This window comes from Crassostrea angulata, chromosome 9 (genome assembly GCF_025612915.1).
Source record: "Crassostrea angulata isolate pt1a10 chromosome 9, ASM2561291v2, whole genome shotgun sequence".
Lineage (NCBI taxonomy): Eukaryota > Metazoa > Mollusca > Bivalvia > Ostreida > Ostreidae > Magallana > Magallana angulata.
Window position 1 is genome coordinate 20724541 of NC_069119.1, and position 24822 is coordinate 20749362.

The 24822-nt window shown below is 34.6% G+C and overlaps 1 protein-coding gene across 9 annotated transcripts in view; it reads right to left on the minus strand.

Moving 5' to 3' along the window:
• The window catches only part of LOC128163727 (RNA-binding motif, single-stranded-interacting protein 3-like), a 78362-nt gene that overhangs the window by 10357 nt on the left and 43183 nt on the right, over positions 1–24822 (minus strand). For 8 of the 9 annotated variants that reach the window (XM_052827371.1, XM_052827376.1, XM_052827377.1 and 5 more), the window contains 8 exons: positions 15827–15987; positions 10544–10602; positions 9024–9115; positions 5234–5453; positions 3671–3750; positions 2782–2850; positions 2019–2068; positions 324–492 (listed from right to left, as the gene is read on the minus strand). In XM_052827371.1, coding sequence (XP_052683331.1) covers positions 324–492; positions 2019–2068; positions 2782–2850; positions 3671–3750; positions 5234–5453; positions 9024–9115; positions 10544–10602; positions 15827–15987 — 900 coding nt within the window. The remainder of the gene's footprint in view (positions 1–323; positions 493–2018; positions 2069–2781; positions 2851–3670; positions 3751–5233; positions 5454–9023; positions 9116–10543; positions 10603–15826; positions 15988–24822) is intronic. The other variant, XM_052827373.1, reaches the window with a different exon arrangement.

A 24822-nucleotide genomic window follows, 5' to 3' on the forward strand; every position in this document is an offset into this window, starting at 1 on the left:
ATTGACATGTAAAAACAATAATCACACGCAAGCAAAACATCATATAAAACACTATAAAAGATGAAAAAAAATGTTCAAAATGAGAAATAACTTTTCTAAATGGAGTTAAAGAAATCAATGTCATATTTAACATCTATGTGAGAAATCTTAAAAAAAAAGAAAATGAAAAATAGAGAGAAACCCATAACAGAGCGGATGTTTCCCCCTATTTTTATCTAAAACATTCTGCACATGGAATTGGCAATGTTTGTTTTAAAGAGTTAGGTCTCTTAGTTCTGATCAACTAAACCAGACTGTCCATGAAAGTAGGAATACGGACTCACATGGGCCATTGTTGGTGGCTGCATGATGTACCCGGGGTGGACCCAGCCTGTGGCGGCGGCAGCAGCGGCTGGGTTAGCCTGGGCCACTTGGTAGGTGTGGGGAGTGGTGGCCACTGTGTATCGGGGCAGGGTCAGACCAGCGGGGGTCATTAAGGCAGGGGTCCCAACACTGCAACAAAAACAATGTATAAGTATCAGATTATATACTTTAAACTACTAACAGTACATAAATAATGTTGTAAACAATGACAAATAATCTTACAGGATGTTGTTCACACACAAAATGAATAGGCAATTTTAATATTAACAAAGTTAATACAGTCCAACCTGATTACTTTGAGATAGACCAGGATCAGTGATAGTAAAGTAAAAAGTACATAGAGAAGAAGGAGTTGGGACGTTAAACTCACTGCGATATATGTATAATTTATATATTCATTGTTTTCAATTTACTGATGTTTGTTTAACAGTTTAACAGAACATTCTACTTTAAATCAAATAGAATCTACAAACAACTGCATTAAAATCAATTTAAGTCTAAACATTCTTGCACAATTTTGTTTTCACAATGCTTCAAAAACCTCATTTTTCTTGCTCTTTTGAAAAATTATCAAAAGCTAAAATTTTAGTAAAATTATTCCAAATACAGAGCTCTTTTCTACGCATGGTATATCTAATTAGGTCTGTATAAGACTGACTTTTAAAATTAATCCAATACCATTGGGCCAAAAGCTGCTGGAAAATGCCAGAGCGGAAAAGAAAAAAAAAGTAATTTGGTCTGATAGCATCAGCTAAGGAAGCTACTTCTCCTTAGGGAAGATTAATGGCAGGAGCATTATGTAGGAAAATGCATCAATAGCTGAAAGTTCCTCAGGATTATACTTTATTAAAACAATGAAGAAATATACTGTATCATATTGCTATGACCACAACTATTCAAGGATGTTGATAAAAGATGAACGAATAATATCTCTTTTAAATCATATGCAACATGTGCAAAAAGGTTCTGCAAGTTTTTTGTTATATACATGTAAATTAACTGTTTGAGTGAGCTTTCAACTGAAGTTGGGATTTGAACTTTTAAAAAAATTTACACCCTAAGAGACTTCTCCTAAACATGACTGTACAGAGGGCACCCAAGTCACAAGGACTATTGATTGGAGGATAAAAAGAAGTCTATCTGTTCACATTAAAAAAACAACCCAGCAGACAGAAAACTATAAAATATGTCAACTTTACAACAGTAATTAATCAGAAACTCAGCGGAGATTAACAGTCACGTGAGGGGACAGCGTGCCACACAGCTTCACTGAACACTATTTCACTGTCTAACTGTACTGCACATGGCATGTGACTTAAACAAATAGGTTTTTTCTTTCAGAGTGACTTCAGACAAATGCCAATTAGAGTCGTTTGTTACTAGAAAATACACTTTTAAGACCATCAAGATTGTAAACAAAAATTTATCAATTAATTATATTACTGATATTTTGAGAAATATTTAAGGTACAGCAGCTAATTACCGTACCTAATTTATTGGTTTATTTTTGTCTCCTTGTCCAACTGATCTGTCCTAAACTTTTAATCATCATCCCCGTTCGCCCCCTCCCCCCTCTCCCCACCCCCCCCCCCCCAAAATAAAACATTGACATGCATATTTTGCAAATAAACGTTTGTGTTTGTTGTGAAACTTACCCATTTGTTGCAAGAGCTTGGTCAGCATAGGCAGCTAAAGCTAAACTGGGCTGTAATGAAGAAATACATCAATCAAACTTAGGACTTTCTTGATTTATACATACACAAAAAATGAATATTTCACTCTTAGATTACTCAGATGTAACTTTAAACACAGCAATAAAATAGTTATATGCATAAAAACGTGAAATAAACAGAAAAAAAATCAACAGTTCCATGATAATAAGAATTCTGCTTTAATCATAAACATGGCATATTAATATATTATATCTGTACAAATACTCATAATCATGCTTATAATCTCAACCATATGCAAGGTTGATTCTAAAAGATATAAATTTACAGATTAAGACACTATTTTGTTAGTAAAACAATTAGCAAACAGACAGTCTAATAACAAAGGACAAAATACAGGTGTTAATTCACACAGACGGAAAACCAAACCACCGAGGAATGCATGCATGCAGCTCCATAAGAGAATAAATACCAAATTGCCCCCTTTTATTCTTATATAAAGCGGTTTTTGCATTGTATATACCCCTCCCCCATTTCCCTTTTAAGAATGAAGAATGATATGTTTTTTTTTCCTAAATATTTAAAACAAATATCTTCTAGAAGTACAATATCAGAAGCATGCCAAATATGAGCTGATTTCACATAAATGAAGAGAGCTAGCTGGGAGAAAAATTAAAGAAATTTGAAAAAAAAAAAATGAAATAGAGGGGGACAGTTATTAAGAGAACAAATTGAAAATGTTCATTACATCGCCCATTTGTTGGAAGTAGGCTTGGAGGGATCCGCTTTTGTCAAGACCGACCAAACTCTGGGCCAACTAAAGAAAAATCCGAAAAAAAAGTGCAGGTCAGTGAAAAGCCAGGATAATTAAATATGGCCTGGTTCCCAGTCCTTTGCAGGAAGGAGAACCAGTAAAAGATTAGTGGAAACCCAACTACATGACGTAATAACTCTTTATAATTTTTCCATTTAATTTTAATTGTGGTACTCAAGTTACAATTTCTGGGTCAGTGCATGCATAAATATATGTATTCTGTCATGATTCACATTTGTGTCAATTAATTTTTCTTTATGAATTATAAAATTCATTTACAATCCCTACAAATTCATCATGCTTAAAATCATATTCACTTGTACATATTGAGGCCATGCGGACATTATAAACAGGGTCTTAATACGTAACTTTTACAATTTCAATTTTTGTGCATTTTAATTGAATGTGAAATAGTTATGATCATGCTTAAAATATTGCTCTAGCTTTGCCTCATTTGAAAGTGCAAACTTTATATTTGATTTTCATTGGATTCTATGAAATCTGAATATAAATATAGAGTTAAGCTATCTAGTGAAAGTTCATTCAAGAACATGATACAATTTGATATGTTCCTTCTGAGTAAGATTAATGAATTTGAAAAAAAAAACTATCAAACAAAAATCTATGAGCTAGCTAATAAACTCATGTATGTATATAATCAAGTATATAATCCTAGGTAACGATACTGCAGATAACTGTCTAATATGCAGGTTAAATAAATTCAAATAAACACATTAGTTTTAATTTAGCAGGGTCCCATAAAACTCAAAACAGTGATAAATAGCTATCACCATGGCAACAGTTACCAGGGCTAATTGTTTACCTCGTTCCTGATCTGTGGTATGGCGGTCTTCTTCTTGTTTCCACCATCAGCAAACTTTACCAGGAGGGGCTCAGTGCAGCCTACATCAAATAATCACATCAACATATATAGCAATCAGGCTTTAATATCAAATGCAGAATTTTTTTTAAAAAATGCTTTTATTCTTACAACAAATTTCAAATATATGTAAAATACAGTGATTTTCAAGGTGAAGGATTTCTGAATGAATTTAAAGCATGAACCACATAAGTAAAATCATAATGACTGTAAATGTTCGTCTTTCAAAAGATCCTTGATATGATGCGAGGAACATATAAGGTTAAAGGTAAAGGATTGTGTTGATACCAGTAAAACAGTGGTTCATTTGCAATGTACTTATAATTTGTCAGAGGGAGCTGCCAGCCAGCATGACTCTTCTTCCTATTAACCTTCATACTGCCCATAAACAATAGGTCAATACCATATAAACTGCCATAAATGCAAAATAACCCGGACAGTCGAATGTCCATAACACAAAAATAGTATGGGTCCCACAGGTAGTAGTCCAAAGAACAAGTCCCCATGAATGGGGACGCTATGTCTGACTACGTGATGAGACCCCACAGTTAAACTATTAAGTGGAAGCATGAGGTGCCTTTTAAGAATGTACTAACTTTTCCATTCAGGGCCGTTCTTTCTATTCGATCTGTCTCCATTGTGGAGATCTAATTAACCGAATTAATATCTCTTTCATGACTTTTGACACTAGAAGATTTCTAACACAGGGAACTTTCTTCCAAGAACTTTACCAATGTGCACAGCATTGGCAGAGCTTTCTTTCAGTTGAATAATCATGCAACAGTTTGACAGTTCCACTACAGAGACTCACAAAGACCTAGAATTACTGTTCATAGTGTGCTCATAATTACTGCAAACAACAAGGCACCATTCATTCCTTACATGGGGAGTTGACATATTCCAACCAATCTCTAATCTAATACTGCCTGCATTCAAATATTGACTCTTTGTTCCTGAGCAAACTAAGTGCAACAAAAGATTTCTCCTTTTTAATGACATTTTCCTTACTTTTCATTCTCAACAAGGCCTTGTAAGAAAGACCTCATTTAATCAACTAGGTTCAAAAATGTTTTAAACCCCTTGCAATTAATGCTATCAAATTTCAATTACACACATTCGGTTCATGGAAGGTAAACATTCAGCTTCAATGGCCTGCCAAACACAATCAGAATTGAGACTTATAAATATCCAATCTCTTCATGCCAGTCCTTGTTAAATTCAACACAAATTTTCAATGATTTGAAAAAATTGTTCTATGGTCTGATACAATTGATACTTAACTACCGGTAATTGACATAATTAATGCATGTTTCAAAATCCAAGAACCACATGACCTATCTAGTTCAACTTAATTTTCATAAGAGAATGTCTAAGCGGTTTTGAATGGGAATTTGAGTGAGAATATCTGGGAGGGCTGCATGCTTGCAGTGCAATGCTTGTAAAAAACAAACACACAGATTGATCTAATTAAGACTCTCTGGCACCTATCTTTGAGTGGATTGTTACCTGGAAGAATTTTCCCATTGAACTGGTCAATGATCCGCTCACACTTTTCCTTGGATTCCATTCGGCTGAATCCAACTCCCCGGCTAATTCCATCCGGTTTTCGTAAAATTCTTGTAGAAATCACAGTCCCATAGTCTTTAAACATGTTCTCTAAATTGGTCTCAGCAAAGTAAATTGGGAGATTGGCAATGTACAAGTTTGTAGGGTCCTGCTCTTGTTGCTGAAATTAAACAAAAAATATGAATTCAAAAATTCCATAAGTTTTCTATACATCTGACTTTTAATTCATTCAATGTATGCATGTTGGAATGGGTATTGGGGAAAGGGGTTGGGGAAATAGCTGGTATTTTGAAATTCATTATAAATTCCATTTAGAAGCCATGTTATATTATCCATAATGAATCATTAATTACTTGAATCATTTTCAACATGAAATATATGTGACATCTGAGAGGTACTTGATCAATATCATCATAAAATGCATGATGTATACCCATGTTTATATAATGAAATTCATATTCATTTACTCCTATAAATACTCATGATTCATACACAAGTATCTACTTTATCAGTTTTACTCATTAATTAGATACTAGCTGCTTACATAGTACTCAACTCCAAGGCAACGACATGATACATATCATTACTGAGAGTGTTTGTAAAATATTTTAAGAAGCCCATCACATTTCTGTTGCCAAATATCCCTACTTTACATATTGCATAAATGATGTAGTGACTTAGATGTCAATGTTCTGGGTTATTTCATTTTTGTTTTTTTTTGCTATAAAACAGCTTGACTGAACATCCACTGGGCAAGAAGCACCAGGCATGTGGTTCCAGACCCTAGGCTTTAAATGGAGTACCCTGAAGCATAAAATCAGTGCACAAAAATGCTAATTTTATTCATGAGCTGAATACAAGAGATTTTCCCTCAAATGCCTCATCTCATTCACATGATGATACCATTAGAGATTTAAGGTCAACGAAAGAGGGGTCATACATCGCTGGCCCTTCGGTCATTATCTCTTAACCCTCTTAAAGTCACACATGTTGAAAGATAATTTTTACAGAAATCTTTCTCTAAAATTTTACCACATGTCAATTTATCACCCAACTTTATACATATGAGCGTTTATCCTCAGAATGATTTTTTTCATCTAATTTAAATAATGCAATTTTCATTCAGGTGTAAATGACAGGAAAAAGAATCATTACAGAGGCAAAATGAAATCAGATGCATGCTATATTGTAATATCTGGGACTGCATGACAGATGATTTAAAATGAAGTGGTTTGCACTAGCTCTGTTCTAACAGGTAAAGTGCCAAAAGTATGTAACAATAATTCCGCCCCTCCCCTCATTCTTCTGAGTGTAAACACTAAACACACACTGAAGAAAGGAATTTCTGGTGATAGTTTGACACTTAATATACAACTCATAAATATGTCGTGTTCATTCAGGTGTGGGCTACACTGAACAGTCAGGTAAAATATGTCAAAACATTGTGTGTTCCAACACACCTACATACATGCTTGTTTGTACATACACATTACATAAATATTTTTTTTTTTTCATATGCCATCTGCGCAGTATGAAATGAGCATTGCAAAAAAGGGTCCTTATCATATCCCCTGGAATGAATTCCCTGATAGCAGTGAAAATTAAAAATTTTTTGTGGTAATTTGCTTGGCATGAAATTACACTGATCCCACATTTTTACATCATTGCCTTATACAACAGAGCCAGGCTCAGAATTTTGTTATAAATTGTCCCAGTAGTTGGGACTGGCATTTTCACTGGAGAATGTCACACAAGTGTGATGTATTGTTCCATCTAATAGTGATTCATCAGGAAAATTGGAATCCATTTGTTGCTATGGAAATGAAAATACTGGAAGGACAACAGGTCAAAATAACATTATACACAACTACTAAATAAGCTGATAGTTAATGCATCTTATGAATAAAATTGTTGTGGCAGGTTGTATAATGACCTTGAATACTAAAAATACAATAAAGAAACTCTAGCCAAGACAACAGCTGTTGCATTGTTGGGTTTAGCCTCTTTAAATTTTCCAAATTGTGGAGAGAGAGAGAGAGAGAGAGAGAGAGACTAAATCAAAACTCTGAGTAATTAGCTACTGTCATGAACAATTTAGAGATAAGTTGCTAAATCAGTAGATTGCATGACATCTGCCGAACATTCTAAATTGACAAATCATTTCAGTCATGGACTCTATGCAAATAGTCATCTGATACCAGCAGCTTGTTAATCAATAGGACAGCTAGTAATCCTAAAACAAATGTCTGTTCCCAGTCCCTTTCATGTTCCATCTCCCTGACACATCACAAAAGGGAATATTAGGAAGTGCCATTAAGATAGAAAATGAATGGGAAATAAAGGTGACTTAATACCTACATATCAACCAAAAGCCATGCTTTTTTTTTAATTTGACCTTGACCTGCAAAGTTGACCATGACCACTTAAGCAAAAAATAAAAATGAAATTGGTAACACCTTGTGCTGTTTGAAATTTAACTTGGTGACTTCAAGATTTTCACCTCATTTTCCATTAAATGGAGGGGGGGGGGGGGGGGGATAGGAACTGTATGACATAGCATTAGCATAACACAGAATTATTTCCAAAGGGAACCTACTTAAGGATGATCTTTTCCTTTGGGATTATAATTTCCACTTTTTAGAGGGGTTGACATGAATCCCACAACAATCAGATTCAGATTAAAACCCTACTTCCATTAGAGAAATGGACTATGAACTTTTTAATGGTTCCTTACAAATATCGTTTTCAGCTTCTGTTGTGCAATCTAATAGCATCGTCAGCAGAAACAATACCAATTTCTTTGCTAAGTACCAACCAACCGAATTCCCTTGGCATCTGATGCTACAGCAAGATACAAGCTGTGTTTTAGGATCAGTGGGAAAAACAATCTTCCTAATCGTACATTGTTGAATTATTTGTGCTGTTTTGTTTTTTATTTCATTCGTGTCTCCAGGATGAGCTGTTTCTGATGACTGAGAACACATTTCTGTATCATCCCTGATCAGACAGTGCTGGAATCTTTTTTTTTTTTGATGCAAGCAATAAATGTATAAATATCTGATTTGGGAGAATGGAGAAGTACATTACTTACACAAAAAAAAAATCAACACATTTTTTTAATTCATCATGTTTATGGCAATCCAATCATCTCACAAAACTTCCTACATGGCATATAAAAGTAGTGTAACTACTTATGAGAGTTGATTTTTGTGAGATTAAGATGCTTTAGATGTGCATCACACTTCCTTATTGTATGGCTGCCATCCATCATTGCATGGTGCTCTGTACAATATCAGGACAAGTACCTCACAGAGGAATTAATCTTAGAGACAGGCAGATAAAATTCAGTGCAGATTAGAAATTTCATCTTGCAACTTCTAACAATCACCCTGATCATTACAGGATAATAGGAATGAAGGCACAGTTTTGAATCTCTTTGTGTACATCCCCTCCCAGTAACCACATAGAGAATATTGTTCCTGCAGTCCAATCCCAGAAACAAGCGAGGCCATCAAGATCTGCTACCAATAATTTTCTACCATTTTGTTATCAAGATTAACTACAAAATACATTTACTGGTACATGTATTTCATTGTTTATGAAATACATGTTTTCATGTACTTGTATTTTGTTTTGCTCTATGACTATATTACTTTACATTTAATTGTTACTGATTCTGGGACATGAATAAGGGTGGGAGAATGCATGTTGATGTGTTACTTTGACCTACTTTGGCCATCTGTGCCTGAATGCCCTGTGACTGTAAGGCTTGCACTGCAACCTCTGCAGCCGAAGGTGATTCAAAGTCCACAAATCCATATCCTGCAAACATACAAAAAAAAAAAATGTTTACAAATGCAATATGTTTGGTACTCAAAACCAAACATCAAAATACAAAGGGAAAGAGTCTTATCTTACAAAAGATTCACAAGATATTGATGTACTAAATGCAATAATATTTTCCAACAACTAGATAAATGCTGTTAGGATTCCATTAATGGGACCCCTATGTCTAAAGCTGAAGAGTTTAATGGACCACTGATATTTCATTATGGAATTATATACGGTCTCTCGAGGGACTGTGTATATAGATACACATCAGCTACTGCTGCTACTGCTGGAGATGATTATAACACTTCCAATATGTTGCTTCTGTGTACCAATATAATTCATGTGGGTATCCATTTTATAATAGGGATGAATTTTGACCTTTGAGTCCTGGAGACCAATTTAAAACCAAAAAATTGAAATCTGACTCTATACAAGTAAGCAATAGACGAATGGTCTGAAAAAGCAGTCCACTTCTCTATGTTTCAACTTTGACAATCATTTGTCATTTTCATTTGTTCACCATGTTTACATCATATAATGAAATCTAATCATCTTACACAATGACCTGAACTAATGAACTATTTTCAGTTACAGTACATGAAGTTAATCAGACTTTCACTTGTTGCTGAAACTACATTAAAAATTAAAGACTACAATTTCAATTTCAAATATAAAAATTTCTGAATAAACAGGGCTCTTCATTATGAGAGAAAAATCATATCTGCATGATTGTCCCTATTGATCTTCAGTACTGTCTGATCGTTATCATACTTCGCCCATAGACAGTATGGCGCAGCTCCCCAATCACATTTTTACTCCTAACTACGCGTAATAATAGCAGTTCTGATTGGTGCTTTTTACAATAATTGGTAATTTGGTGAATGCTAGTCATTTTCTATAGCCAACAAAATGCCAAGGCTGTGGTTCATCTAATACCAGGTTAAGTGAGGTCAACTTCGTTTCAGAGAATTTTGGGAGGGAGTTCACAGATCCGGATCTCCTTCACGCAAACATAAGACACATTTCTCTATGATTATGTATTTCTTATTTTTTTTTTGTAAATTTGATCAACATTCTGCCACCAATGATTCAACCTCTGATAAAATATCGCTCCTATGCCTCACTGGCTGGTGGTGGTGTGAACAATTTGTCAGACATGATGTATCATTAACTTCAAACCCGAGAAGCAATTCAACTGGAAATTAGAACACTTCAGATTCCATTGAATTTGTTAATATATGCATGTTTATAAAAATCAAGCCAGGATTTCACATTCAGTATTTTCAGCTTCATATTTTCAAATAATTTCTGAAGAGAACACTTGCATGTCTCTTTCCAACACTGCATGTCTGGAGTTGAGTTTTTGAGTAACACAGGTCAGACCTGAGGATGTAATTTATAGAGGTGACCTTTACTGACCTTTGCATTTATTTGTCTGTTGGTCTATGATTGCTTTGGTGGAAATGATTTTGCCATATCTACAAAAGTAAAAAAAAATACATTCAAACAAACAATTCCGTACAAAACATGTCAACATTCTGGTACTTAAAAAGCATGACAAATTAGTGTCAAGTAATCGTGTAAGCAAAATAAAAATTGGGTAAAGTATTGATTTTCCATTTTCTTTATTGATCAGAACAATGAACTGACAAAAGATAGACATATAAGTGTATGTGAAAACGGAACTTGATACACTGTTCAGTGCCCTCAATGAATAAGACATTTCTTTAAATCCCAAGTATAGTTTTTCTTACTGTAAATGTAACTGATTGAAGAATTAGAAATGTCAGTTACAAGTCCCGATAAGTTTTATCTTGTTTAGGGTTTTAAAGGTCTCTTTTTTCCCTAACAGATAAACACAGCTAGATAACTCTTAACAAAAAAAAAGAAGATCTAGACACTACTCATTAAAAGCAGAAAAAAGGATTATGTTTCTGCCTTTCTATAGATGATAACACCCCTAACAGCTCTTTCTAATAAATTCATCACTTTATTCTACAGAATCCTCTTCATGGTCCGCTGAGAAACATGAATAAATGTGTGTCTCCATTTGGCCTGGCAGCCAACACTTTGGACAGCTTGGGTGTTGCAGAGCTATCTCTGGTCAAAGTTCTCCAAGAATTCAATTAACAAAGAAAAGGACCTTGCAACTGAATATTTTTTTTAATAAAAGCAGATATCAAACACTGTGGCCCATGCATCTGTTACATGATATGTGTACAAACATTTATTTGCACTCCTTTCGTGTTATCAGCATTTATAGGGAATATATCTCTTTACTAGGTGATTACATAACTGTATAGGCAAAACCCAAGTAAAACAGTGAACGGACAGATTCTCCAGATTTTTTTCAATAGATAAGTCCTAGAAGAGACTAAACCCGTTTGACATTGATTTGAATTTTCTGTCTGGAAAAAAAAAAGCTTCTCCCCTCTATCAATCACAGGTTCTTGAATTAACAGCCACATAAAACTTGCATACCAAAATGCAAGGGAGAGAGATAATGTCAAAATGTATACAGCTGACATGAGCCTTCTCTGCATAGTAACCACCATTATGCAATGTTTAAATTGTCTAATTAACTTTCCTTAACCATAAAATTCCTTGTATCAAGATGATATATATTTTTCAATATTACCAGAGTACCTCCCAGTAATCTACAAATCTAAAAAAATAAATCTCATTTCTCAAGAGGTAGCCAGCTAGTCCATAGAATGGTGACACAATTGAAGAGAACTGGATACGACCGAATATGACACCCTGATAGGCGTTGGATGCTTAATCCTTCCTAAAGAATGTCATTGAAATGTCCTCTACCAAGTCTGAGCAAACAGAAGGATGTTTCAAGGTCCTTATTTTCCAAAACGTATATTCTTTTAATGTATTTATAGTACTTCCTAGAGAGTTTCTCCATCTTTTTAAATGTTTCAACAGCATTAAAGAGATATCTAATACTTGCTTTTTTTAATTACCCCACCACATTTGCATTTGTATGACTACATTTTACAAATGTGTTGTAATAAAAATAACAATCATTGTAATCTTTCATTCATTATTCCAGTAAATTGAAGAAAACTTCGAAAAATATACACTATTATAGAACGTTTCTTTCTCTGATAAGTGACTGAGTGACAACAAATGACATTATCTTTCAATCTCTCTTTCCAAACAGATCACTTGATCCTAGAATCATTGTGACATAATGAGCGTTTCCTGTCATAAAGTAGTAGTATTATTAATCACCAAATATTCTGCCACTTAAAAATTCATCATCATCTTCCATCATCTCCAGTGTCACATATTGAGAGAGAGAGAGAGAGAGAGAGAGAGAGAGAGAGAGAGAGAGCGCGAGCGAGCATCAGGTAGGCCCTGGAGAGTTGAAAATGGCGGGACAAACGGATATGCTGGTTAGTGTGTGTAAAGGATACGCTAGTTAGTCTGTGTGTAATCTGTTAACTAAGCTTGACTAATGCCAACTCATTTAACCAGCAGCACTTTGATGAGGGGGAAACCATCTGATAACCTTGACGACCTTCCCAATAACACTGCCGGCTCCAGACAGGCGCTGGTGCCAACACTGAACCTCTGTTCTCTCCAATATCCCCTCTGTGTGTGCTTCTTTATCAGACCTTGAACTCATTACAACAAATTTTAAGGATGATACATTTCAATGTCTCCACTGCTTTCATTTAAGTTAATTAGAATGTCCAAGTTCTTTGATTCCAATTGCTTTCTTGGATTTACAGAGACAGTAAGATATAACGAAAGCTATACTGACCATGTATTGTAATTCAAGTGTTGAATCATTAAGTCTAAATATTCATGCATTGTTTGTCGTAAGAAATAATTCAGATTAGTCGCCCTCCTCTCCTGTCTGAATCTCTGTTACTAAAGGAACTTTCATTTTTTTTATCCAACTCCTGCCCTTGAGAATGAAGCCAATAAAACTCTAAAGTTCCTACACCATGAGTTTTGTTCATTTAGAAAATGACATGGAATCCTACACCCAAACATTCGACAAAGTTTTCATGTGATAAGAACCAGATGTCAAATGTTTATGCTTTATATTTTTTTTCCTCCAAAATCTGAAAGTTACATAATATTGTGTGAATCATTTATTTGTTGATCTCAATGTGAAAAAGTTCTGGTGTGCTTCTTGGTGGGCATATTGGAGACCTTCACTTAGGAGAGAGAGAAAGGAGAGAGAGAGAGAGAGAGAGAGAGAGAGAGAGAGAGAGCATCCATATTCATCTTGTATCCAACTGTTCTTACAAGTTTTTCATTATTCACTGGATCACATCTTTGACATCTTCTCAAGCTGAGACAACCTCTTTCCCCCTCACCCTTTGCAGTGCACAAAATATGGAATTGCTTTAGAGTTCTCAAACATTTGAGAAACATTATTGTATAGTTACTCAGCAAAGGTTAATACAAAGCAGCTACAGCAATCTTCCTTTCCATGAATGCAACCAGAGAGACAGCACTAAAAAACAAGAAATCTATCTCCAACCTTTTGCCAGTCTTGTAACTCTTGAGAATTCTGTTTTGCAGGTGAATCTCATGCATATACATGCCTCATCATCTCTGTTGCCATACATCAAGATCATTTTGCAAGGCAAATAAGAAATCTGACATTCCTGTAGAAATATTTATACTCAGTGAATTAGTATCTAGTCTAAACAGAATATGTCTCCCATTCTGTCTTATTAATTGGCTAGATAGCTCATGGTTCCTTCCTACAATAAGTTTTCTTGTAGCTGGCTCTCGCAACCTGCAGAATGTGGGGATCTTCCTGGTGTTTAGTCCAAACAACACTAAGATCCTTCATTTTTTTTTTAACGAGATCTCTTCGCGGATGAATATGACAAAAAATAACCAATACCATTTACATAATAAAGCATCCATGAAGACAAAAACAGGTTGCAGGGTTGGCTTGCCTCTATGGTGATGCTTCAATCAGATAACAAACCCAATGCAAATTGCATAGAAAATCATTAACATGGTCTCATTCTGTTTTTGAGTACCAAGGGGCCAGAGTCAATATCTCTGTTTTAATGGCTGCATTCTCGAAAGTTCCTAAATCTTCCTCTCTTTATTTCAATGGCATCCAATATACATAAAAAAGAACTACTGCAGTCTTTTACAAAATCTTTTTCATTTGATGAACACTGTAACTGATGCACTAAGAAGGTCAAAAATAAACTTGTGTTCGTGCATTCTAAGAATACATGTACATAAGGAGGGTTTTGGGTCTTATCCAACAGTAATGTTTCATTTAACAAAAGGAGATGTCACATATGTACCTTTATCTATAAATATACTCTGCAAAATGTGACAGCCTTGATTTAGAACTATAGAATCTGGTTGAGTTTTGAAACTCTTGTAAAATCAATATGTTTGAAATTTTACACAAAAATCAATGTTTTGATATTACGTGTATATCATATGACATCAGCCATTAATTCATAATTAATAATCACAGAATAAAAGATGAAAACAAAAATATCAATAATTATTTCCTTTGTATTATGAAATTATATGAAATTAAAGATCAACATTATTTAATTCAAGTACTATGTGATTCATAAGTAACTTTTATCCTGTGTCAAGTTTCAAAACTCAAAAGAACCAGGCTTCAATAATAATTCAGAAAATAATTGCTTTTATAGTGGTACGCAAAGTGCAGCACTTGTAAAATCACAGTGCTCCCTTCCTTACTTATTAGAACAGCATGATGAATACCTTTGGCAGAATTTTGAGGTTGCCCTTGAAGTAGCTGTTCAGATCTTTTTACACCTCCCAGATATATAAACCTCTTGGGGGATCATATATTTTTATCTTGATCTAAAAACAGGGGTTCTTGGATCTCTATCCCCAAAATAAATCTGTGACTCATTTATTTAAATTCTATGTAATTGAAAAATCCCTAGTTAATTCAGCTTTTTTGTGAATGAACTTAAAGAAAACCATGAGCTTTGGTATTGGTAGATCTCGAAAAGATGTCCCATGAAACCAACTTAATATCCCAACACCTCATGTGCATCGATACTGTTAAACTTAATAAATTTCTCCCCAGTTCCAGTTCGTATTGCATGATTCACCAAGTCTTCAGAAGAAGAGTGAAATTAAATGATTGCAATGGCACTTTCCTGGCTTCTCCTCATGGAAATGGTGCACTGTACAGCTTCCCAGGCACCTTCGCCTTGACAAGTGAGTCACGTTGAGCAATACAAAAAGCAGGGAAGATTGAAGATTTCTGTAACTTTCTATCTTGGTTTGTCAGTTGTGTAAGATTGGGAAGTACAACCTCTGGCAGGTCTGTGTCAGATATATTTCACCCACTTTCCTCATCAAAAGTGAAAGTACAAGGAATGGAAAACTTAAAATGAGAAACCAGCTGTTGGTATATGATACCTCATAGACAATCAACTATTGGAGACGGGTCTTTAACTTCTATTAACAGTGAATTTACATTAAAAAGACGTCAACAGCAGGTACTGTGAAACAAAAGTAATTGCACCTCAGATTTCAGCTAATATCAAATGAACTGGTACTTTGGTTCTATTTTCTACTTGACCATTTCAAATAAGGTTGTTCAGTTTAAGCAAGAGTCATGTTGGAAGCATTAGATTACACTGAGTGCAAAAAGAGAGTGATGCCAAGTTCCCTAACAAATTGCTGTGGTTGTCCTGCAATACTTACGGCTGGCAGAGGTTGACCAAGTCTTTGTCTGTGGTGTTAGGGTTCAGGCCTCGTATATACAGGTTGGTGCGGCTGAGCTGTTCCCCAGACTGGCTTTGGTTGCTGGACTGGCTACTGGTGGTATTAGGACTGGCCGCAGGCATGCTGCGAGGTGTATAAGTCTGAAAAACACCAAAAACACAACAATTGTAGTCTAATGTACACAGGCATGTTTTGTGGTTAGTAAATCTGAAAAAAAAAACAATAATCATATACCCAATATAACCTTATATGCTACCGATTCTTTGTATGTGTATGGTACAACCAAATCTAAAACTCTCATACCAAATCAAGCTTGGTAAGTCAACTTATGATGATGACTTTATGATGACTCTTGTATGTTAACATTGATTTAATCATAACTTCTGACTTAAACACTTCTGCTTCCTTAGTATAACAAGTTAGAATTTCCTGTGGTTTAGTAAGGTGCATAGGACACATTATTCTTAATGGCAAATAAAGTAAACAACATGAAAACTTAAATCTAAAATGACTCAATTTTCCTGCAAGCACGCACAGTGGCAAATAAAACCATTCTGGCAAGCTGAGGTTTACAAATCTGTAAACTAAGAGTTCTCAAGTTTTCCAGAAAGACCATTTACAAAAAAGTTAAAGAGAATTAAATGTATTGACTTGATGTAATCCATGATGGGAAATTCAATATTTGTATCAGTTCTGCGGCGCAGCAGATTGCAAAGTAATACTGCACGAAAAACATTTGTTCCAAATTAACACTGTGCTTATTGATTTCATGATCACCTAAAAACACATAACAGTTTGAAACTTATGGATTTAGTCATAAAAATGCCATTCAGAGTATAGGCTTTTCCTGTAAACCACACTTTGCAGAATGACAACAATACACTGGGGAGAGCTCACTTCACATGCTGGTCCCATTGTGAATCATTATTTTTTGATGATGATCCTGATGGCAATGATGAGGGAAATTGCCTTACATTACCAGTTGCTCAGCTGATCAGATCTGAGATTTCTTCTCTAATGCCAGTCTGTCTCTTAATTCTGTTGTTGTTATTTTGTTGTTTTTCTTCAAATTTTGTTTCGTTTTATTTTAGGGGGTAGGGGGTTATTTTTGAAAAGGGAGGGACACCAATTTGCATTAAAAAAAACCAGATGGGATGGTATACTGATACATCAGCCTTTTGTTACAGTCAACAACTATTGTCATGTATCATATGAATCATGAAAAAAAAATTTTTTTTGGCATTACAGTAGTCTATATAGGTAGTGATAAACTTTTTGAATTTTAAACTGTTCTGGAAAACCAACATCAGCTTGTTGGTCTAACTTGCCAATTGGTCAAAAGCTTTTTCCCCAAAGAATGTGCCATTAAATTAAAATACCAAGAAGCAACAGAATAAACATTTTTGCCTAGGCCATTACTCTTTATACAAGAAGGATACAACTGTATTTTGGCATATTCATTCCACGAAATGACACAAGTTTGGCAGGTACAAAGGTAAACAAATGCACACATCTGTTCAGAAAATGTTTACTGCTTTTTACACTGTATGCCTCGAGCTCAATAGTTATTTTAGCTTGCTTTAATTTGAAGTTAAAAAGTTTGTCTTTATTCTAATAATATAAACATAGGAATTCATGCAGGTTAGGTAGCAGAGAGTACTTTTGTGATTGAATTAATAAGGCCCTGAACACTGCAGGAATAATAAAGAAACAATTTTTACTACTTAAAACACAGCTACTCTAAAATATACTCTTAAACATGCACATACATTATTATCAAAATGATGAATAATCAACTTCCCCAATTTTGTTCTATTTTACTATAAAGAACTTCCTATTTGAAATCTTCAGTTCTTCAGAAAAACTTCCAAAAGTCTAGTTTAGAAAAAAATAAACAAAGTAATTTCTGTGGAAAATTAGGAAATAAAAAAATAAATCAAAATCAGAACTTAAGTAGACATACCTTCAAATAGGAGGGAGATGGGTGTTCAAGTTAAGATACCTAGCGGCTGAATGATGGTTTACTCAACTCCACGGTCAGAGAAGCATGAAGTATCCAATTTAGGACGAAACAACATCCAGCAATATGGTAATTTTATTCAAAAAGAGCTCACATAATATCAGCCTTTAAGCTGAACCTACTAGAATTGCATGCGATGGGGTGATCAAATGCTCCAGTTCACAAACATACAAGAGTTGAGTTTAGAAAGCTGGGCAAAATGGAGTAAATATGTGTATAAACTCTCACATGAATTAATGACAGAGTCTTCATTCAGAACTGATACAGCCAGGTAGTATTTAATTGGATGCCCCCGGGGGGAACCACAATTTTCAAAAGTAGACTGGAATGTCACAACACTCAACAGGGTAATATACTTTTGTCTACGCTTCACCTACGCGTAAATATTTGATATTTCATTCAGCGGTGTCATGTGTGGCCATGCTTGTTCACAAGGTATTCAGCATAACCACGATACACACCTGTTCTTAAAAATCAGTGATTTTCACTTTAAAAATTAATGTAATCAATCGAAACTTCTAAGAAACACTCATTTTTAATGTAAGATTCAATTAAATAAAGAAATGTGATGCTTACTTTCTATATTTCAGACTTATACAAGAAAGAAGAGACAACTGTTAATTTTCTGGCTCTGAAGATGCCTCCGTGCACTATCTATCAAGTGGGAAATGTTTTATTTGCCACGTACCCACATATTTTAAGTTTTGTCTGTTCAAACAAAATTAGCCCTATTCAAACATAAATGCCAGGTAAATTCTAAATTTCTTATCACTCCTATGATATAAACATCTCATTTTTCTCCACAGATATCATACAATATTCTCATTGTTATGCCTTAAACTGGCAGGCTTTAAATTGCGACAGATACCATTTCACCTGTTGTGAAGCTGTTGATAGTCTTGGGTGCCTGCAATTAGGCCAACCTAGACATTCAGGTTTTATTTATGTGCTTCAAAAATTTAAATATCTGGACGAATTCCAAAGAAAGTCACTTTTAAATCTCCGAGTAGTCAATTCAAGTCCACTGGAAGGTTCTTCTAGGTAGGGCCATTAAAATTCCTTTCGAAAAGACGTGTAGATCTAATTGACTTAAAATCTACTCACAATGTTTGAAAAATTACAGCAATAATCAAATTTAAAACTCTTTTAAGAAATGTCTAATGTCAAAAAAAGACATATTAAATAAATTTCCGCCTTAATATCTTTACTTATTTAGTCACAGATTTCAAGGTGTGACACATATCTTTATTATTTTTTTGTTTTTGTAAGTTATTGATGATTAATCATCACATAAGATACTATACATTTTTCATATTCTTATTTAAATTACGCAGAAAACATAACATGCTAAATCCACCCACATTTATCAATTAAGGGCTGTTGCATCATATCACAATGGCTTTTATATTTTTCTTTAAAAATATCAATATTTAGGTAAGTCAATTTGAATGATTTTAACAAATAAAGATCAAATTACCTTTTAACGAAAATTCAAAACAATATTATGCTGATATTTTGAAGAAGAAGAAACAAAACCAGTGCTGTCAATATTTAAAACCTTTCTATAGTTTTGTTCTGCTGTAACAGTTCATTGCCCTATCAGTTGTTTCTCACAAACAAAAACTTGACCTGATCCAGTTGAAGGAAAATGACAGATAAAAGACACTATAATATAGCAAGTCCCCCAATCTGACTGATTACTCAACCCATCCACTGATACCATAATTTTGGTTCAAGTGAATTTGCTTGTCAATTAGAGTGTGAATTTATATTTTTTTGTGTCTTTTTTTCTCTCTCCCCACATTGCCAAAGATTGCAATCAGAGCCAATTCTGTGATAAGCACATCCTTCTTTATCAATCAAACAAACCAGTTGTCTGAAAAATTCCTCTCTCAAAACAAAGAAATTCATCAACAGGCAATCAGTCTTTCTGTCACTTAAAGTAAAACCCATTGTGTAAATCTAATCAGCTCACTTGTCTTGGAGACTATAGCAGGTCAAATACTGTTTAAATGCCCTGATTAAAGACACATTATACTGTCACTTATACTTTTCTCTATCTTCATAAAAAAAAGAACAGAAAAAGATCTCTTCTTTCAAGCCTGACTTTGCGACCCAATTCTTTAAATGTTTACATAGATTAACAGATTATGACTTTTCACTGATTAATTAATACATGAGAGATATCTTCAATGACCCACTGAATTATTGGCTTATGAAGTAATCGTACATTTGAGGTAGGATCACTACTTTCTCAACAACCCACATAAATCCTACCCTCTGATTCATTAAACTGTTATCTAAGTATCTGAAAAATTTACACAGCTAGATGACATCAAGGAAAGGGGTTAGATTTTTCACCTATGTAGTCCACTGTTAGCCCAATTATACTGAATCCAAAATATTAATACATGTAGTTAAAACATCAATTTTTACAATAAATGCTATCAACTTAAAGATCACTTGTGGTCATCCAGCAAACAAAGCCAAAAATTTAACTATGACCTATTTATATCCAATTCAAAAATGCTTTCAATTATTCCTTACCCCCCCCCCCCAAAAAAAGGCCCACTATTTACCAGTTCTTCTGTTAGGCTGTTCAGGCTAACTTCCAAATGTTAAAGTTGGCTTTTCCAGTGTCTACTAGTTCCAGTTTGTCACCACTTTCGACTTTCACACACCAGAGTTTTTACTACTGTCCTATCAGTGAGCTACAAAGGTCATTTACACCAGATTAACTTTTTGCCTCGGACAATTTACTGAGGGCTTTCACCGTCCCAACGTCACACAGAGTAATCCCACCAGTGACTGGGCCTCCGTACACTGCTTACAAAACCGGCGTGAGCAGATGATCCACACAGTACACCCCGTTACTTTCTAGCTGAGGGGTTTAAAAATCTCTAGTGGTCTACTCAAAGCCAACTGCTTTAGAAAAAATGGGAAGGGAATGCTAAATTAAAGTGCCTCGATTGACAGCCAGTCTATTGTTAAGTAAAAAGCTCAACTGAATTTACGCCACTTTTTAAAAAAAATTGAAATAAGTGCCTTTCAGCTTCGATGATTTTTAATTTGTTATGTAGATTTAAGACAAATTCAATATTGGTGGAATGCATATATATCGATCATTCATACAAATGGGCAGCTCTTAGTGTAAACACACTGTATCCTTGTCAATTTACACACAACTGAGCTCGGGCTGTGTAACAACAACTAATTGTGAAGAAAAAAATTGTGGACAAAAAACTTTCTTGTTTAAACAAGTGATTTCTTATTGAGGAAATCGGTGCGCTTTATGATGAACTTACAAATATACCAACACAATGCAGGAAGCCGTTTACTGAGCCATCTGTGCCTCAGTATCCAAATAAAATTTATCTAATTAATTACATACTATAATATATATTATGCTAATAATAATAAGGCTGATTGGCTTTTATACCAGAATTAAGTAGTTATTCATTACATAGGCTTCAATGGGATTTATTTCAGCTCCTGCCAAAAGTAAACACATAGTTTCAATTTTTTTCTCTTTTCATGAATAAAGATACAAGTATGAATAAATTTGCACATAGAATTAAGAAAATGATTATGTAACATGATTACTGGTATCTTGATTTAGCCTAGTTTCTATCATGACCTCACAAATGAGGAGAGAGAATATACAACACGTTTTAATATAAGCCTTCAGAACACCTCTGATCTTTTGATATACTTAATTAGCATACCCACAACAAGAACAGAGCTGGAGGTACCAGACAGCTGTACATGAATAACACTGAGCTGTTTGTATATCATTTACTTCTAGTGCAAAAAGTGCTGCCCAGCATAAGATCAAAAGGAAAATTTGTCCTAAATAAGGCTAACTATGGCTTTTAACTTTTAAGAAATGCATTAATAATTGATTCAGAAGTTTATATAAAATCATTTCACACTACAGGAGTATATTTAGGATGTAGAGGATTTAATATGTTGAGGTTTATATACTGTACTTTAGAAATGAAAATTGAAATAATATTAGGATCAACTTTCCCTCAATTTCAATAATGAAATTACCAAGCTGGTTTGGATTATGTGTACCTATATTGATAATAATATCTGAAAATTAGCATTTTGAGCTGAAATCTGAGTACAAGAGAGATGCAGACTGTGTTATCAGGAGTCCACACTGGGGCTATGTAGATAAAGAGCCCACTCATCTAGTACATTACCCAGTCTGTCCCTTCAAACCTGCAGTGTCACATATCTGGATATAAGATTACTGAGGGGCTCCCCACAGGGCAAGAAATGTTTGTACCCTGACAACTTTCAAAGTCATCATATCCTCCATTAAATTAAATGAAATATATGCAATTTCATTTTATAAGAGCTAGGATAGATGAGGACAGGGGCTTGGGAAAGGACCAAAATATTTTTAATTTAAGAAGCGAAGCTGCATGAGCAAGACTCTGCTATGACTACTGCACACATCTGTCTCTATAACAAATGTTATTGTTCAAAATCTGTTGCATTTGCCTTTGGGATCAAGTCAACCAGCGTTCCTGATGATATCCTGTCATATTGGCTGAAACATTGATTTCTGGCCCAAGTCAAGCTCTCCCTATTTCAGCTATTTGTCCAAAATCTATACGCAGACAATTACCTAATATCTGTCTACTAACAAGAGCTGCTGGAGATAGTTGATCTCTAAATAGGGACAGATAAGGAAAATGCACTCCAAGATCAGAATGTCTACAGGGCTAAACAGTACCTCATTCAGTTTCTTTGTGCTTGTCTGAACAAATAAATGAAACAACCAAAATCAAACTTGATCCATGCAACTATATTGCCTGAACTTTCTTGTCCTTCCATTGATTCTCAAGCTCCACGTAGCCATGCATTGCACCGCCATCCTGTATAGAGACTTTAATAGTATGCCATATTTCATTGATTCTGCTATCAAACATGACCACTCAATATCACTAAAACTTAACCACTCTCCATTTAAGAGAGTCTTTACCAAGTCTCCTCTGAGATTTAAGGTGGGTCGTAAAAGATAGAAGAAGCAAACATGCCCTTTTATGGGGTGACCATGCAGTAAAAGTCATGACCAAACTTGTGAATTCCAAGGTGCTCAGATGTGATTTGGAAAAGACAGTTTTTCTGGCAATCATTAAAAATGTCATTTGACTTTCCAGTGCACTAAGGGTCTAATCTAAACGTTTTATGACATGGGGTCTTTAATTTTCATCTTGGTGTTAGGAGTTATAAAAACTCCAGAAATCAAACGGTTTCCTGCCCTAAGCTCATGGTATCTAGCACCTGCCATTTGAAAATGATTGAAAAACAAACAGATAGATACACTTTGTTTATTTATAGACTTAGCAGCCGATAGAACAAGTTTTAACTGTTTAAACTTGGCACACATCTGGGTTAATTAGATGTTTCTCTCCTCTCCAATCAGTTTTCTTTTAAGTAGTTTAGGCAACAAAGGTGTTACATTACAAATGAAAATTTACAAACTCTTTGAAGAGCATGAATTATGCAGACACCTGTATGAACTTGGTAACAATGAAAAGAACAATGAAGTTTTATCTTTTCTAAATAAGAAAGGGTGCAGCCCTCTATATATTGACCAATTTCGATCGAAATGCTAGGAATCATTGAGAATTAGTAAAGGTAAAAATATATAGATCTATAAAAAAAAAACCTGGCATTTTCTTATAGTTTTCAAAGAGTCACTGAATACAGTAAATGAACTATTAATGGTGACTTATTATTAGGTATTGCTTTACAAAACAAACCTTACAAAAAACAATTAAAGCAGATACATCAATTATCTGTCAAAGATATGGTAATAAATGGTCATTTTTTTTCATTTCATGTCTTATTTGCATGAATACAGAACTTCAATACTGCATTGAGCCAAGCAAATCATAGCAAAGAAGTCTGCTTATCACCCCAACACAGGAAATGTGTTGAGTTAAACTGCACGCCTGCAGGATTTCAGCTAATTCATAAAAAATACCCAGGGCATCTGTTTCTACTAAAATGAAAGAGGTCAATTTCTAGATTTGAAGCAACCAAATGGATTCGAGCCTGGTGAGAATCATGAATTTGTGGAAACAGGGTTTTAATGTTTCCATGACTGACGGAAACAAAGTACCATTATATATAGTGTATATATTATATATAAAGAAGTTGTTTCCAGGTGATTGTTGGGGGAGGGGGGAGTAAATGAGATAAGAAGATGACATCTTATCGGGAGGGTTACAGATACTGTAGATAACCAAACTGATTAATATGAACAAGATGAACTCGAAATAAACATGACATAAAAAACAAGGTCTGTGAATATCCGCATCCTCTGAGTTGAATGATAAGTAACCTACTCTGTGATGTGGTGATAACATCAGTTCTCCAGCACTCGAAGCATCCTCTATGAGAAATATCCTCTCCTAGATAAAGTCATTGAATGAAGAAATACTCCACTCACCCTAATAAAACATCATGTAATTTGTTTCTATTTAAAAAATGGTCGTTAAGGCCACTTGCCAGCAGAAAAAATGATGGGGTGGTTAACCTTAGACATCCTGTTTAGAATTGAAGTTTGGTTTCAAGGTTATTGGGTCATTTTTCTGAATTCTTATAAACTTGTCCAGGTGTGAATCATCTAAAAAAACAACTCAAGTCAAGATATGAAACAAATCAAAGATTAGATCTTTGCAATTTGAATTTACTCCTTCTGGTGCACCATCATTGCAAAATGCAATCACTGCTTCTTTTTGACGTGACATAATCCAAACCACACCCCTCTAACAATCCCACACATTTTATGAGACATTCCTTATAAAATTGTATTTTGTACTTACTTCTGAATCGGAGGGGATTTTCTCCTCAACAACCGGGGACTCCAGCTTGCTACTTGTTACACTTCCCAACAGTAAAAAAAATTGAAAGTGGAGATGCAGTCCACTTG